The sequence below is a fragment of the Lepidochelys kempii genome, chromosome 22 (assembly GCF_965140265.1).
Source record: "Lepidochelys kempii isolate rLepKem1 chromosome 22, rLepKem1.hap2, whole genome shotgun sequence".
In the NCBI taxonomy this organism is placed as follows: domain Eukaryota; kingdom Metazoa; phylum Chordata; order Testudines; family Cheloniidae; genus Lepidochelys; species Lepidochelys kempii.
In genome coordinates this window covers 6,453,124-6,468,992 of record NC_133277.1, presented here as the reverse complement: position 1 = coordinate 6,468,992, position 15,869 = coordinate 6,453,124, and the positions used below count along the sequence as shown (strand labels likewise).

The 15,869-nt window shown below is 41.9% G+C and overlaps 1 protein-coding gene across 9 annotated transcripts in view; it reads left to right on the top strand.

The window, feature by feature from the left end:
* The window catches only part of ARHGAP32 (Rho GTPase activating protein 32), a 414,799-nt gene that overhangs the window by 177,451 nt on the left and 221,479 nt on the right, over positions 1-15,869 (top strand). For all 9 annotated transcript variants that reach the window (XM_073320998.1, XM_073320995.1, XM_073320999.1 and 6 more), the window contains one exon: positions 6,072-6,180. In XM_073320998.1, the coding sequence (XP_073177099.1) occupies positions 6,073-6,180 (108 nt within the window). In that variant the 5' untranslated portion in view covers position 6,072. The remainder of the gene's footprint in view (positions 1-6,071; positions 6,181-15,869) is intronic.

Here is a 15,869-nt window from a genome sequence, read left to right as displayed (position 1 = left end):
CAGATGAGCTGCAGCAGTGCAGTTGTAGCACTATATGTGTGGACATGACCTGAAAAAAAAATCCCTGTTTCATGGGACCAGGACTCCCATGGGATGGGGTCAGGAAAAGTTATGGGGTCTGTGGACCACTAGGAAACCTCCCCACTCTAATATATGCAGGGCCCTTTGTTTTCAGTTTTTATTTTATTTAATTTTTCCCAGGAATTTTCAGTGTTCTTTACCACAGCAACAAAAACATGTGAAAATCAGTGCAAAAAACTATTAATAATTTTTCTGGGTAAATATTGGGGTTTATTTTGGTGGATGGAAAGACGGGGGAAAGTATTCAGTAAGTTAATGCTTTGAATTCCGCTCATCAGTGTGGTTTGTTGCACAGCTAAAACAGAACTCAAAACACAATGCCACCTCTGAGTTTAAGAAAACAACGTATCTCTGGTCCCCAAATAAAACTTTTCATTTGAATAGAATGTTTACTGATGTAGACTTTGAACTGTTAGTCTATAAATATTTACATTTTTAATAATTAGGCCACACCATTTGCAGTTCATACACTCAACTTCATCCTTTTTTCCTGTTTTTGTTTTTTAAAACTTTTGAATACTTCCTTGCGTTCTGAAATGTATTCTGATACAGATTTTTGTTTTCTTTCCATTTTAGTGTGTCAAATCTTTAAACCATTATCTGCAAAGACTAATGTATTATCGTAATACATGTATCTCCTGCAATGTATTGTATTTTCCTAATAAAACAAGTTATTTTTTATATGTTTGAATGATACAAAAGTAGGGTGAAAATCAGAAAAAAATGAATGATACTTTTGGTAAAACCTGGGAATTTTTGGGTAAAAATTGGTTAAAACTGAAAATGAAGGGGCATACAGATGCGCCATGGTACATTTCCCCTCCTCCCCCCCACCCCCCCCCCCCCCGCTTCCTTCATCTCCTGCAACAGTAGCATGACAGGCTCCCAGCTGAATTGAAATTGGCATGTGACTATAGCGTGTGCTTTATAACCTCTCTGGGAGGACTCTTGGAGAGGCCAGAGTCTGCTACTATGGAAGTCAATGGCAAAACACCATTTGAAAGTGTGGAGGATGAGCTGAAGCTGGATGAGGAGAAACTAATTCTTCTCTGTGCAGCCTTCAGTCCATAGATATGTTTAGGTTAATTTTCCCCTGCTCCGCCTAGGTCAAATGCCATGTTCCCTTTCTTCACATGGACATGTGGGGGTTTTACACAGACTTTGGAGGCAGGGAGAGTATCGGGAGTAGTGCCCTCCTCCTCTGACCATGGCTTTTTCTCTCCTTTGTGCTGCTTAGTGGGATGGGGGAGGGAAGAGACATAGGGGCTATTCTGCTTAATCCAGGCCAAATTTGCGGGGGGGAGGAGGAAAAAGCCATGCGGCATGAGAAAGTAGGAGTCGGAACAATCATCCCCTTGCACGTGGCATTTTCGATCTTCAGTCAGCCTCTCTTTCAGAGATGTGACTTCAGAGCAGTTTTTGTTAAAATACTGAAGAATAAGGAAAGGTATAAAATGTGTATAGTTTTCTGAGAAACTAACTCTTTCAATTTCTGGGGGTAATTGTGTTTAGTGTTTGGCCTAATTGCATGCTACTTGCTTGAATCTTGAGGTGTCCTGGAGGACAACTGTCAAATACCAAAATCAGTTGTTTGTTTAAAATGTATAATTGGGAAGCCATAACCACTCTTACCCCTTCATGAGCTGAGAGAGGCCAGAACAGCTTTTTTTAGTAAATACATTAGATGTATTTCAAATTCTTAGGGGGGATGGGATGGGAAGAATTTATTGCTGGGCAGGGAGTTTCTGGTTTGTATGCACAATAAGGCATCTTTAAAAAACGATACTAGCTGCCTAATAAACAGGAATGGCTCCTGTGGAGCTGTTCCAGTTTGTCATGGGACATAATTAAGGTTGTGGGAGAGCTCCTGGGAAACTTGCAGGAAAGCGTGATTGCCGATTTGCAGGCTTATTTTTAGAATACACTGTATGGGGCACAAGTCTCTTCCCATTAGAGAATGGTAGAATGGTAGAACTCCCAGCGACTTGCCTGTGGTCAGGAGCAGGCATATAGCTTATACAGTGTGCGTGCATTTTATTATCCATCATCTGTAAATCCACTTCCCCATTTTATAGTCTTTGTATGAACTTACTGTAAATCTAATTCCACACGTTGCACAACGACTAATAATCTTGTCAGGACTGAATTTTTGGTCACTGAGATCAGGAAACCAGAGGGCTGGGCCTCCTGCCAGCTCCTAAATGACACAAAGTGCGTAGTGTCATGCCAACAGGAATGTTTTTCTCTCTGTCCACCTGGAACTATCCCGTCATAAATCCTTGTGAAAGAAACAGCCAGACCTACAGTGATGTGCTCCGGGTTCACTCCTAGCTCGTGGGGTGTATGCAATAATTAAAGGATGGGGTAAGTGAGCTCACTACAGCTTGCGGTCTTGAGCAACCAGTGAGAACTCATACAGATGGGTCCGTTGACTCATTCTGCTTCCAAGGTTCAGTGACCTGCTACTATAACAATGTAGGTTGGTGGGTTTGGAGGGAAATTACGAGTTAAGCTCTCCTAAATGCTGTGGGTGTTAGTTACAGTGGGAGAATATATTCAGTTTTTGTAGACTGGCTGTTTGGTCAAAGTTCCCCACTGATTCCTGTGAGTCTTTATATACCCAATTTGGTTCCTTCACTATCCTGAGAAATTCCCTAACACCTGTGATTTTTCAAAGTAAAATTACCATTTACTGCCTGCCTGCAAACTTCATTAAAACGTTTGAGCAAAATGTGCAAAACCTGCCATGCTTAGCCCCTGGAGGAACCTGTCCTTGGTCTCATATTGCAGGTGAAATCTCAGGTATGCAAAAATACAAAAACAAAAAAAACCTTCAACCTTTTTTGGCAGGAGAGTGATCATACTAAGAAACCAGCTGTCTGATAAGAAAGCAAAGATGGGAATTGCCATCAGGTATGAGGAATAGTGTAAAAAGAAAAGGAGTACTTGTGGCACCTTAGAGACTAACCAATTTATTAGAGCATAAGCTTTCGTGAGCTACAGCTCACTTCATCAGATGCATATCATGGAAACTGCAGCAGACTTTATATATACAGAGAGAATATGAACCAATACCTCCTCCCACCCCACTGTCCTGCTGGTAATAGCTTATCTAAAGTGATCATCAGGTGGGCCATTTCCAGCACAAATCCAGGTTTTCTCACCCTCCACCCCCCCACACAAATTCACTCTCCTGCTGGTGATAGCCCATCCAAAGTGACAACTCTTTACACAATGTGCATGACAATCAAGTTGGGCTATTTCCTGCACAAATCCAGGTTTTCTCACATCCCCCCCACCCCCATACACACACAAACTCACTCTCCTGCTGGTAATAGTGTAGGAATAGGAATAGGAATAGTGTAGTAAACACATTTGTAATCTGAAGTGATTATAAAGGTGTAAATTCTTACTTACAAACATCCATTCAGTATTTTGCTTGTTTTTAATGGTGAGATGACAAAATGCAGGTATGAAGCTAAGTATAAAATTACACAAAAAAGTCTACAAACAAGGCCACCCTATTGCTAGAGGTATTAGTCATGCACTCCTTACCTCTTGTGTATAGTACGCAATCCACTAGTATGATGTGTGAAGTGTGCCGCAAAACATATGTGCAAACTTTGGAATGTGTGCGTTTAATAGATCTAGATCTGAGGCCAGTGTTTAATTAGCCATCTCCTCTGGCTTCTTCTCTGGCTCCATGTCTGGCAGTTGTGATTATGGAACAGTTTATGGGGCTTTGTGTAAGGTGGCTATTGCTTCTGAGATGTTTTGTCCTCCAGGATGCCTTTTTATATGGTCTCACTTCTGAAGCGAGGAATTTCCCCCTCATAAACTTGGGTCTGGGGGCGTGAGAAGGACAATGGAAGAGAAGATGAGATCCCACAGATATTCACAAAGATCCCCGTCCAGAGCCTAGATGCAAAATACAGCTAACCTTTAAGTCTTACCACTGCTCCAGCTGTATTGTGTCTGGGTTGTTGGCAACTCTGATAGAGGAAACCAAGGTTTATATCGCATAACTGGTACATGGTGTGTGGCAAGAGGGCAAATAATTGAGCTTTATTCCATGTTTGATATGCTGTGGAAGCCAGCACTAGCCTAAGGCATTGGTATCTTTGTGTGGTGCATAGACCAGAAGTTTAAATGGAGATTTCATACATGTAGCAAACCCAGTTGTTCTGTACTCTGCATCTGCTCTTACCATCCATTGTAAAATAAATGCAGTGTATGCCACCCTGCTTTTATATGCATTTGATGAATCTCTCAGAATTTGTCAGCCGCATTTTCCATTATCCTGTATCTGCATTGTCTTGCAATGTACACCAGTGCAAAATGCTACCAAATCAGAATGGGAATGATTTATACTCTCTTTGCTCTGGGTGTAAATAGCTACATAAGGTGCAGGGCAATGGAATATGTCCATGTGTATGGCACATTGCTGTGTATTTATGCAAAGCTCCTATACAATGGGTTTCCTTTGTTGAATCAAAAACTAGTTTGCCCAAGTGTCGGGGCCATAGCAGCTGTAGAATTAGATTATAAAAGTAGATTGCAATTATTTAATCTGGCTATTGATAGCATACATTTATTTGACTATTTTTCTTTTTATGGAATTGTAACTAAAATGTTTGTTATTTGCATTCTCTGCTTAATTGATCTGCATTGCAAAATCACTATTTATGGAGTGCTTCACGTTTTCAACTATATACATACATATGCCTTTTACAGCTTTATAGTTTAAGTTTTTACTGTACGAAGCTAGCAATTAAGTTTGGTGATCTGTTCAGGAAAAAAGGTGGAACATCACTAGCAAATCTTTCGTAATGCTTATTTAACAACATTTTAAAGAATTGCAAAGTGCATAGCAATGCTATGTAAAGGCTTTCAGTATAGTTATTCCTTTAGTCAAACTGGATGATTCATCATAGCTAACATTTGGCTCACCCTTCGTTCCTTTGGGTTCATGTATGTGCTGTGCTGATTAATGAAATGGTTTGCCTAAATAAATAAATATATGGCAGTCTATTATTAAAGATTAGCTTTGAATTGTGCATGTTGTTAATGAAGCTGGGATGGATCACACCAGATACTCAGCAGGATTTAGTGCTTTAGATCTTTGCTGCTGTCCCCTGCAAAGTGTCGTTTATATGGCCTGCTTAACTTCGTTCATAACAATAGAGATGCCTTAGAGGTGAACTGGGAAGCTTTTGTAAGTACATTTTTTTTTTTTTCAGAAGATTTGAGCTCCCAGCCACGTCCATAAAGGTTTCTGTGTTGGAATACAAATAAATTGTGTAAGGTGTTTGAAAATCAGATCCTCCTTACCTGCAGAAATTTTTAGCCTGAGAAATTTAGGTGCTGAGCACCCCGCAAATACTATTGAAATGAGTGTGAGTCAAGGGCACTCTGCATCACACAGGGTAAGGAAAAACGCTGGAACAACTGATGACCCAGACCTTGTACTATCAGGGTCTTGATATACTAACCTTGCAGGCATGCAAGGGCCATCTTTTTTCCCCCTCAAGAATTTGGGGGAAAAAGTGGGGCAGGAGATGGTGCTAGAAGTGATTGTTGACAGCTATTGTTATTCATGTGGTTAATTTTGCTTGTCTGGCCAGTCTGTTGAATTCATTGAATCTGCTCAACGTGTTAGAAGATTTTAATTTTTTTGTTTCATTTTTTTTTAAAGTTTTTTCAAGTGTCCAGTGATTAGGATGAAGGCTTAAAAAAAAATCAAAATAAACCAATAATTTAAAGTTGGTTTGGGAATGCAAATTTCCAAACTAGATTACGTTCTTGAGCTGCTGGTATTCTCAGGGGGAAAGAAAAAAAGAAAAGAAAACCACGAATACCAGATATTTAAAAGCCTTCGCATTTTGATTTGAGAGAGTATTTCATACATGCAGCACCAATGTGAAGCCATAAGTAAGCTTTGCTAGGAATTTGTAAGCAAGAAACAAGCATGTCTGTCTTTTTCTCTCTAGAATGATGAAGTCCTCTGTACATACAGAAGAGGATGACTTTGTTCCAGAACTTCAGAGAAGCATTCATCCCCGAGAGAGGCCGGATTGGGAAGAGACTCTCAGTGCTATGGTAAAGCATTGTTATATTTTATATATGCCTTGCTTTCTGTCCTGATCAGTGTTAGAATGATCTGCCCATTGATTCTTTTATAGTTATAGATTTTGATGTGATGATCTTCTATTTCAAATCATTACGCTGATTATACAGGAGTCTGAAGAATAGTGGGATGCATTCCTTCCTCTTGCAGTTCACTGATGGAGAAACACACGTATGGAGGTTCTGTCCTATTAATACATGCCCCTAAGCAGGCCTAGTAATCAATTAAATGGTCCATAATGTCACAGTGATTTTCAGTCTGCATTAACCTCTTATTCAGCAACTATCTCCAGTACGAGGGGAACATCTAGTAAAAACATGCTCTTTAAAGCACACAGTGTTGCACAGAGAAAATTAGCAATATGTTGGCTGTGCCTACATAAATAAAACATTGGCTTCAAAACTAAACCCCCACAGTGAATAGAACAGTGGAAAATTAACCAGCTAGTGCATGTTTCCATGCTCCGTGAAGTCAATGGAAAGCAGGCGTTGAGTTGGGCCATGACAGTTGTGGCCTGATTTTTTCAAATGAGCTGAGCACCTTGAGCTCAGGTTGACTCAAGTGAGAGCTGGGATTGCTCAGCTTTGGAAATCAGGCTGTTACTCTGTTAGCAACTTCAGTGGACTTCCTTACTTGGTGGCCTCCCTTACTTGGTGGCCTCGTTAAGTGATCTTACGTCACAGCACCATGGCCTGACTTCTGTTAGCGTCAGGCTAGCTGGAGCTTGTGGTGAATGTTCATTTTATAATTTCTAATGTGAACCAAATTGCCTTATTAACCAATGAGACTGGTGGGAAAATTCTACTCCAGTGACTGAGATATTGATTCTCTGTGTGTGGGATGGGTTTTTAATCCCCTGCTTCAGAAGAGCTGGGTGCAACACCCTTCCAAGTAAACACCTGGTAGTAAAAAATTCACTGTCTTCATTTGTGATCAGTAAATATTTTGTGCTTTTGTTGTGTCCCCTTTGGATTTGCAGGGCTCATTTTGCATGAGTGTCAAGGTGGGACTCTTTATCAACAATGGCAAAGATAGGCGGGTCAATATTTTAAAAGTAAGCCTCATGCCCCAATCATTTTCTTACTTTTTGGTCAGATGATTCTGACTCAACCGTGTCACTTATGCACCTTCCTAATGCCTGAATTGTTTTTTCTGGAGGAGTCACTGCTTTTTGTCTTCAGCAATGTTATTGCTGGCAGGATAAATATTCTTTGTCTTCTGATTTTTCTCTTCTCTTCCTACTGTGTCTGACATCATTCTCTCTCCTTTCCTTCCCTCTGCATGCTCCTCCCCCCATAGCATGCTTCAAGCATTAGATGGTAGCAGCAATTCTGATGTCTAATAAGTTCTATTAGCAGTACATATCTAATGCTAATAGAGCTTCTTGCTGTCCCTGCTGAGACAGCATGCCATGCTGTCTAGGGGCTGGGGGGAATTTCCATTATTGCACAGGGAGCTTGTATCTAAATCCCACACTTTGAAATGAACAGTGGGCTTAGAATTGTATTAACTCCTCCCCTGACACACTGGGGTGGGTGTCCTTGGCTTTTCCTGTGTTTGTGATCAGGACATTCAAACAATGATCTTTCAGGGTATTCCTCCATGTAAGGAATCCTAAGGCACTGACAGTGCTGGTTGAATACTTCGGTAACACTGCATTGGAAACACGGTTTCAGTTGCTTCTGCGGCGGTCTTGCAAGTATATCCATTATATGTTCCAGGCCAACAACCCAATGAAGGTCAGGACTCTAAATCCAGTGGGCTCTTCTTAAAAACTAGGACCTTTTGTCACTTGAAAAGATTTCTTGAGGTTTTCTTGGTCTGTCTTTGTGACAGGGTAGAGTCATCATACTCCCTACAGAAGCTCTGAGTAACAATGGAGTTGTCCCACCATAAGTTATAACCCTGTCACATATGCAGCCGTATTTATACCGCAATACCTTTCCAAATGACCTTTAGAGCAAGGACATTGGATACCCTGGATTCATTCTTTGCCTGACAGTGAGAAAGCATACTTTTCAACATCACTTAGTTTCACAGAGCCAACAAGCCTTGTTGAGGCTCAATTCAGGTGAAACACAGTGCTGCTTATGAAGCCATATAAGAATCAGACAGACAGAGTAATCAAGCAGGGCATTTTGAATTCAAAAACATATTTGCTAGAAGAATTTGAAGAAGGTATACCTACATGGATCACTAAAGCATGAAAGGTGATTTGATATCTGATGGTGTTAAATGGGGGGGGTATTTTGTGTTGACTGTTCTTTTACATAACGTTCAGAAAACGTACAGATAGCAAGTGTATGTAGAAAATGAGTTACCATCTACCTCCTAGTGGGGTTGTATCTTCATTTTACAGATGGGGAAACCAGCAAAGAGAGCACCATGCACACTTAATATGATGATATTTTGTTCCAAAGTTTATTTTCAAGCAAAACCAATAATGTTTTGGGTTCATTGGTGTTTGTGCCCCCTATTGCTTCCCTGTGTTGCTTTGTCTGTTTGTGACTCTTTACCTCCCATCCATCCTTTGTTAATTCTACCTGTCTCCAATCATTCCCTCCTGGATTGTTTTTCCTCTATATGTCTCCTTTTCTTGTCTGTACCTCATACTGCTCCTTCACTGTAACTTAGCGGGTAGCTGCATAGGTACACCATTGATACTGCATGTATGAGAACAAGGTCTACTCCTAATCCATCTTGTTCAGCAAGCAGTACGTGCTTGTGTCCTTAGCTAGCATCATGCTTCTGAGTGCTTCCTAAGATCCAAGAGCTTGGTAGTCTTTGGGTATATCACAGATTGGGCAACTCATTGCCTGTAACCTCTAGATGTGTCTCTTGACTGCAGATCTCCAGTTCATTCATCAGTGGTCCTATTGACTTCCATGGGACTATTCATGTGCCTACTTATACATGGGCTTAAATGCTTTGGATTGGGGCCTAACTAGGCAATGGAGAGGCTGCAACAGCTGGCAAATGATTGAGTACTGAAATTTATCTTTCATGTTAATTCACTATTTCTTTTATCAGTAGATCTTTTTTTTAATCCACTCTGTTTCCCAGTTTATAATTTCTTTGAGGTGCTATCTAGGTGTTGGAATATTTTTGTTTTGTTTTATTTTCTATTTAAGAATTGCATATGTAAGGAGAGACATGAAGGGAATAGTTTTTTTTAAAAAAAGTATAAACAGGAACCATAAAGTGAGGAGCTTATGTAAAATTATTTTTTGCAGCCTAGGGACATGATCCTGTTCCCATTAAAGTCAATAGAAGCTTGGCAGTTGATGTCAGGGCTTGAGGTAATAAGACAGGTGAAGACTTTTGGGTTTTTTTAAATATATACCCTATTTAACCTGTGCTCCATCTGAGAGTGGCAAGTTTCCAGAAAATGTTGCTTCTGATTCTTTTCTTGTTCTAGTGTCTCTCTTGTATGTACAGTTCTCTGATACAGGGAATAACTATCATTTTCTAATGATGAATCTGAACGATTAGCCATTTGAATGGAAAAATGAATTAGCAAGTAGTTGTGAGTTTGGGCCACTGTGATGCTTCAGGAAATGATTAAAAATCCTGTAGAAATAGCCTGTAAATTCTGTAGGGATTGTCTGCCTAATGTCACCAAGAACACCACCCCAGGCTCTCTCCCCTCTCTGGCCCCCCCTTCCCCCATTCTTGAGTAAACACATTCCCCAGACAAACACTCCAGATGCCCTCCATTTCCTCTACTTTTTTCCCCTGCAGGAGAGCTTCAGGATCACATATCTTGCAGGAAAGGAAGGAGAATATGGATGTCAGTTGTGGGAAGGTGGAGAAAGAGAGTGACTTCAGGCCAGGCAGCCAATAATCTTGTCGCAATTTGTGTCCTGCAGCTAAAAACTCAGGAGAATTGGGTTGAAAACGTTGGGCCTCCTGGAGTGAAATTCAGAAAACGCATTTAGCTGCTCGCAAGACGTTTCCAGTGGCCCAAGTCCTGAGCCTAAGGAAATTGGATGTGGTTGAAGTTTTCATTGCCGTGTTTTTCCAGAGGTGGAGTTGGCTCAATTAGAAAATTAAAAGTTAACATTACTCATGACATCAGTGGGTTGGGTTTCATTGTTCCCTTGAGCATACCAGGTAGGCTCCACATAAGGGAGCAGGGGTCCACCCACCTGGAACAACTTGCAGGATCAGAGCCTCAAGCAGTTTTACTCTTAGAACCATTACGGCACTTAATGCATTCACCGCTGATTCACTCCTTAGAACCTGTCCTCCTGGACAGCCAGAGATTCAAGTGTCTGTAACAAATACCATTTGAGAAGGATGATGATGAAAATTTGGCTCTGACATTTCCCGCTTTATTGCGCTGCCAGGTGTGATGCAACCTGGAACAGACATACGAGGCAACTGAAGCTGAAATGTCCAGTCTTGGATTTGTATTCATGGTGTAATTTCAACCTGATGATTACCTGAATAAATTGTAGACAGGTAGAAGCAGTTTCAGTTACTCATGTTTACTCTGCTCAGTGTATAAATTCCCTTTTCCAATGTTCCTCCCCAATTTCATCTTAATGGTCAAAGTATATAGAGAGAGGAATTCATGTTTTCAGGGTGTTTGATTTAGATGTCCTGAATTGTAGATTTCTGTCATCTGTTTAGACTGTGCCATTTACCATATATTATATCTTTCCAGGTAATATATTAAGCCTGGGATTTCCCCCTTTGCTCTCTTTCTTTTTTTTAGAAAACATGTCCTGTGGGGAAAGGTTGAAAGAATTGGGCATGTTAGTTTAGGATAGTGATGGCTGACAGGAGACCCGGTATGTTTTCAAAATATGATAAAAAGGACAGTGATGGATTGCTCTTCACGTCCACTGAGGGTAAGACAAAAAGTAATCAGCTTCGTTTGCAGCAAGGGACATTTAGGTTAGATGTTAAGAAAAACTAGAGGGATAGTTAAGCACTGGATACCAAGGGAGGTTTTGGAATCCCTACCATTGGAAGGTTTTAAGAACAGGTTAGACAAACACCTGCCAGCGATGGTCTTCCAGGTTTACTTGGTCTTGCCTCTGCATCGGGGGCAGGGGGTGGATTATATGACCTCTTGGAGTCCTTTCCAACCCTTCGTTTCTCTGATTCTTTCACTGCATTCCTATCAGCCATTCGGTTTGCTGACTCCTCCAATAGCTGATTCCTTGTTTTATGCACGAGAAGCTTGTACTTTCATAAATTAAGATTTATTTTTGGTTAGTATCTGCAGAGGTCACAAATGGCAGGTTTTGCTGTTTCTTAATTTAGCCCACGGATAATGGAAGCGCTATTGGATGGCTGTTCTTTGGTAGTAGTACTGATCTTTTTTTTTTTTCACCCCACGGCTTTCAGGGGTAAACAGCTGGCACAGATATATGCAGGACTTTGTCATTGTAAGCAAATTATGCATTCCGCCCAGGTAAGCAAATGCTGACCCTAGCAGCAATACTGAAGGCTTGGAAGGTGCTGTCAAAATGGGTCTGCAGTGCTCATCCATTCGTGTGTCGGACTGTGCTGTTTGCGTTTGTGCATGCATTCTTTTCTCTTGGAATAATTCACGTATTTATTTGCACTAAGATGATCACAATGGTTTTTTTCCCCCTTTCCTGCCAGAAAGTAATCATAAGCACTTATAGAGTGCTTTATGTTTTCAAAACGCTGGACTAATGCATAATAAATAACAAATGGTCTCTGTATGTGTTTGTAGATTGCGAAGAGGTGGTGGCTTGAGATGCTGTGAACACTAAAAAGAGCAGGAACTGTCTATTTTTAGGGCACCCATCGCCATAAATATAAGTTAATTTAGAGCACTCAGATACGTGCTCCATCTTTCACTGGAAATTGTTTTATCTATCTTTCACAATACAGTAGAATCTCAGAGTTACAAACATAAGAGTTACAAACTGACCAGTCACCCACACACCTCATTTGGAACCTGAAGTATGCACTCAGGCAGCAGCAAAAAAACCAAACCAAAACAAAAAAAACCCAAAAATCTAATAGTCAGTACTGTGTTAAATCTAAACTACTAATAAAAAGGGAAAGCAGCATTTTTCTTCTGCATAGTAAAAAGTTTCAAAGCTGTTTTAAGTCAATGTTCAGTTGCAAACTTCTGAAAAACAACCATAATGTTTTGTTCAGAGATATGCACATTTTAGAGTGGCAAACCATCTCCATTCCAGAGGTGTTCATAACTCTGAGGTTCTACTATAGATCTCAAAAAGCAGTTGTCAGACTTCATGTTTGAATAGAAAGGTAAATGTTTTGGGTTGCAGGTTGGGCTGGTTTGCAGCCTTTTGTGGTCATTTCACAAAGAGTTTGAAGTCCTGCAAGGTAAATATGAGAGTCCAGCTGAATGAGACCTAGCAATAGGTTGACCAGGTGTCCAGTTTTCGACCAGAACACCCGGTTGAAAAGGGACCTTGGCGGCTCCACTCAGCACCGCTGACCGGGCTGTTAAAAGTGCAGTTGCCGGTGCTGCAGAGCTCAGGCAGGCTAGTCCCTACCTGTCCTGCGCTGTACCCTGGAAGTGGCTATCAGGTCCAGCTCCTAGGCAGAGGGGCCATGAGGCTCAGCAGGCTGCTCCTGCCTGCTCTGAACACCAGCTCCACACTCCCATTGGCCGGAAGCTGGGGGGCGGTGCCTGCAGGTGAGAGCTGTGTGCGCAGAGCCGCCTGCCACACCTCCGCTTAGGAGCCAGAACTGGGGGCCACTTCTGAGCCACAGTGCGGTCCGTGATGCCAGGACAGGCAGGAAGCCTGCCTTAGCCTCCCTGCTGCGCTGCTGACTGGGAGCTGCCAGAGGTAACCCCGCCCCCAAACCCCTGCCCCAACCCTGAGCCCTCCAAACCCAGAACCCCCTCCTGCACCCCAAACCCCTCATCCCCACCCCCAGCTGGAGCCCTCACCCCCTCCCGCACCCCAAGCCCCGCCCCAGCCTGCAGCCCCCTTCTGCACCCTGAACCCCTCATTTCTGGCTGCACTCCAGTTAGAGCCCTCACTCCCTCCTGTACCCAAACCCCCTGCCCCAGCCCAGTGAAAGTGAGTGAGGGTGGGGGAGAGTGAGCCACTGAGGAAGGGGGAATGGAGTGGGGGCATGGGCAGGGTCTTGGGGAAGGGGGTGGGGCTTCCAAGAAGGGGTGGGGCTAGGATGTTCGGTTTTGAGGGATTAGAAAGTTGGCAACCCTACGAGGATGAAAGAGTTTCTGTGTGTTGGATTTTGTCAGCGGGGATGTTGTTACTTGTTTTGGCTGTATGTTTAGAATATTAGAGCTATTTGTTAGTATTATCAGGGCATAAATTTTTGAAAGCAAATGATGTAATTAAACTCTGAGAGTCTTGTTCTCAAAATAAAGAGAAAACATTTCTTAGTGGATATTTCACATGCAGATTGAGGTTAGGATTTCTGTAGTGCTATCAGGGGGCTAGTCACTAAAAGGGGATCACTCTGGTGTTTTTGTTCAATAAGCCTTTCATCTAGAACAAGGAAAGTATATGTGTATGTGATATGCTGGTGCAGTGGGGTATACAAACTCTACACTGCCCAGGAAAAGGGGTAAGGAGAAACTGTGGATTCAACCAGTCTCATCTAGCTTCATTTGCAATAAGTGTCAGCAGGGCAAAAATTCTCATAGAATATTTACTGGAGCCTCCCACATCTTCTCTCTTCCTTCGTCCCCCCGGCCAATATGTATAAAAACTCCAGGGCCCAGCAGGGTTGCAAGGGTGTACTTGGGGCTCCAGGCTTCAGCCGCTGGGCTAGGAGAGGGAGCACGGGGCTTCTGCTTGAGGCAGGATGGTGGGGTGGTTGAGCTTGGGGCTTCTGCCCGATGGGGAAGCAGGGCTCTGGGCTTCAACTGCAGGCTTTACTACCGCAGAGGGGGGTGTGTGTGTGCTGCCCTCCAGGTTTGAAAATATGTACTTTCCCTTCTCTGTGCTTTTGAAAAGGCTTAATTTCTCTGTGCATAGTACTTTGCTTAGTTTTAAAACAGTCTGTGAAATAAAAATGACTTTCGCCCAGCATGGAGCATCCCTGGGAGTCTCTGATAATTGGCACAATCATTTAATTGGCACATAGGCTTCCACTGGAGTTTGACAATTAAAAGGATTCAATTATACCAGAATGGAAACTGTAACTTGGGCAGTAGGTATTAATTTATAACAGTCATTTCATTTTAATTTGCAAAGCTGGAGAACTAATATTGTTTGTTCTTTATACACACTGAAAACAGAGCAAACCCATCTTGCAGTGCAATTTTACACCAAGAGGAAAACTTACCAGTCATCTAGGATTCCCTTGCATCCTTAGTATGTTGTGGTATGCTGAGTAGTGAGGAGCTCAGGATTTACCCTACACATATTGTTTGAATGCACTCAGACTTTTCCAAGATGTGTACCCACAGGAGCTGCCTGCCTTCTTCATATGTGCTCTCAAGCCCAAAGCTCAGCAATTAGTAATGATTAATAATAATTTACAGTCAGCCTGGAAGTAGTTTAACTTAAGGTTTTCCTGCTGACATGGGCAGGATTGTTGTTAAGAAGAAGAATTTGTCTTGGAGATGACTGCTAATGTGAAATGCTTTGAAAGGGAGGGGGTAAAAAGGAAGGCTTCTGTGATTAAGGAATGTAGCAGTTACCTTTAAATGGGGTATTAAAGTTCTGCCAGAAATGTTTTTCTTTTTCAGATGTCTTTCTCTTTCTCATCTGTCTTATTGCTAATGTGCTGATCACCTCTGTTTTGTCATTTGTGTGGATCTTTGCACCTAGAAATAAGCACAGATGAGTTTAGGCTGGCCATTCAAGGTCTTTTGCCCTCATGGACACGTGCTACAGTAAGCCCATGGTGCGCCAGTGTCTGTCTTGGAATGAACAACCGTGCACTGCAGTAAATGCAGTCTCTTGCAGTGTGAGATAGTTTGGTCATGCGTTTGCATAACAGCACCAGCAACTCTTCCCTTTAATTTTAAAGAGGCAAATAAATAAACAAATGATGGTACTGCAGCTGAAATTTTGAATGCACGCTTATAATTCAAAGCTAAGGTTGCCACAGCACTGATAATCCTCTGCCACACTGCGTACAAAGGCATAAAGGTGTTTTAATGTGCATTGTGCAAAATGTGCCTACGCTATGGTACTGTATATATACTGCTCTGCTAAACGGCATGCATAATTTCCATATTAACTGTAATTTGGCAAGGAGGGCCAAGTTATGATTAATGTGGGAACTGCAGCTCTGAATTTCATGATGTTTGTGTATGCAGCGTAGCTGTAGCATGGTCAGTCCAGGGTATTAGAGAGACGAGATGGGTGACATAATATCTTTTATTGGACCAACTCTCACCAACAGAAGTGGTCCAGTAAAAGATACTACCTCAGCCACCTTGATTTTATAATGTTTGTGTGTTAGAATCTTTGCATTAAAATACAGACCCTTTCATAGGTCTCTGTTGTATATTGAGCATCTTATGGTTGCTCTCTTTGTCTCAGCCCACTTTCTTACTGGTGAAAACAACAACAGATAATACCACCTGAGTTGGGACACGTCCGTCATGATTCGAGGTGCAAAGGATGGGATTAACATTGGAGAATGAACTATCTTCTCACCTTTCCAGATGGTCCCTCTTTAGGTAGTTTGTAATGCTGCAGTGTGGGCAATG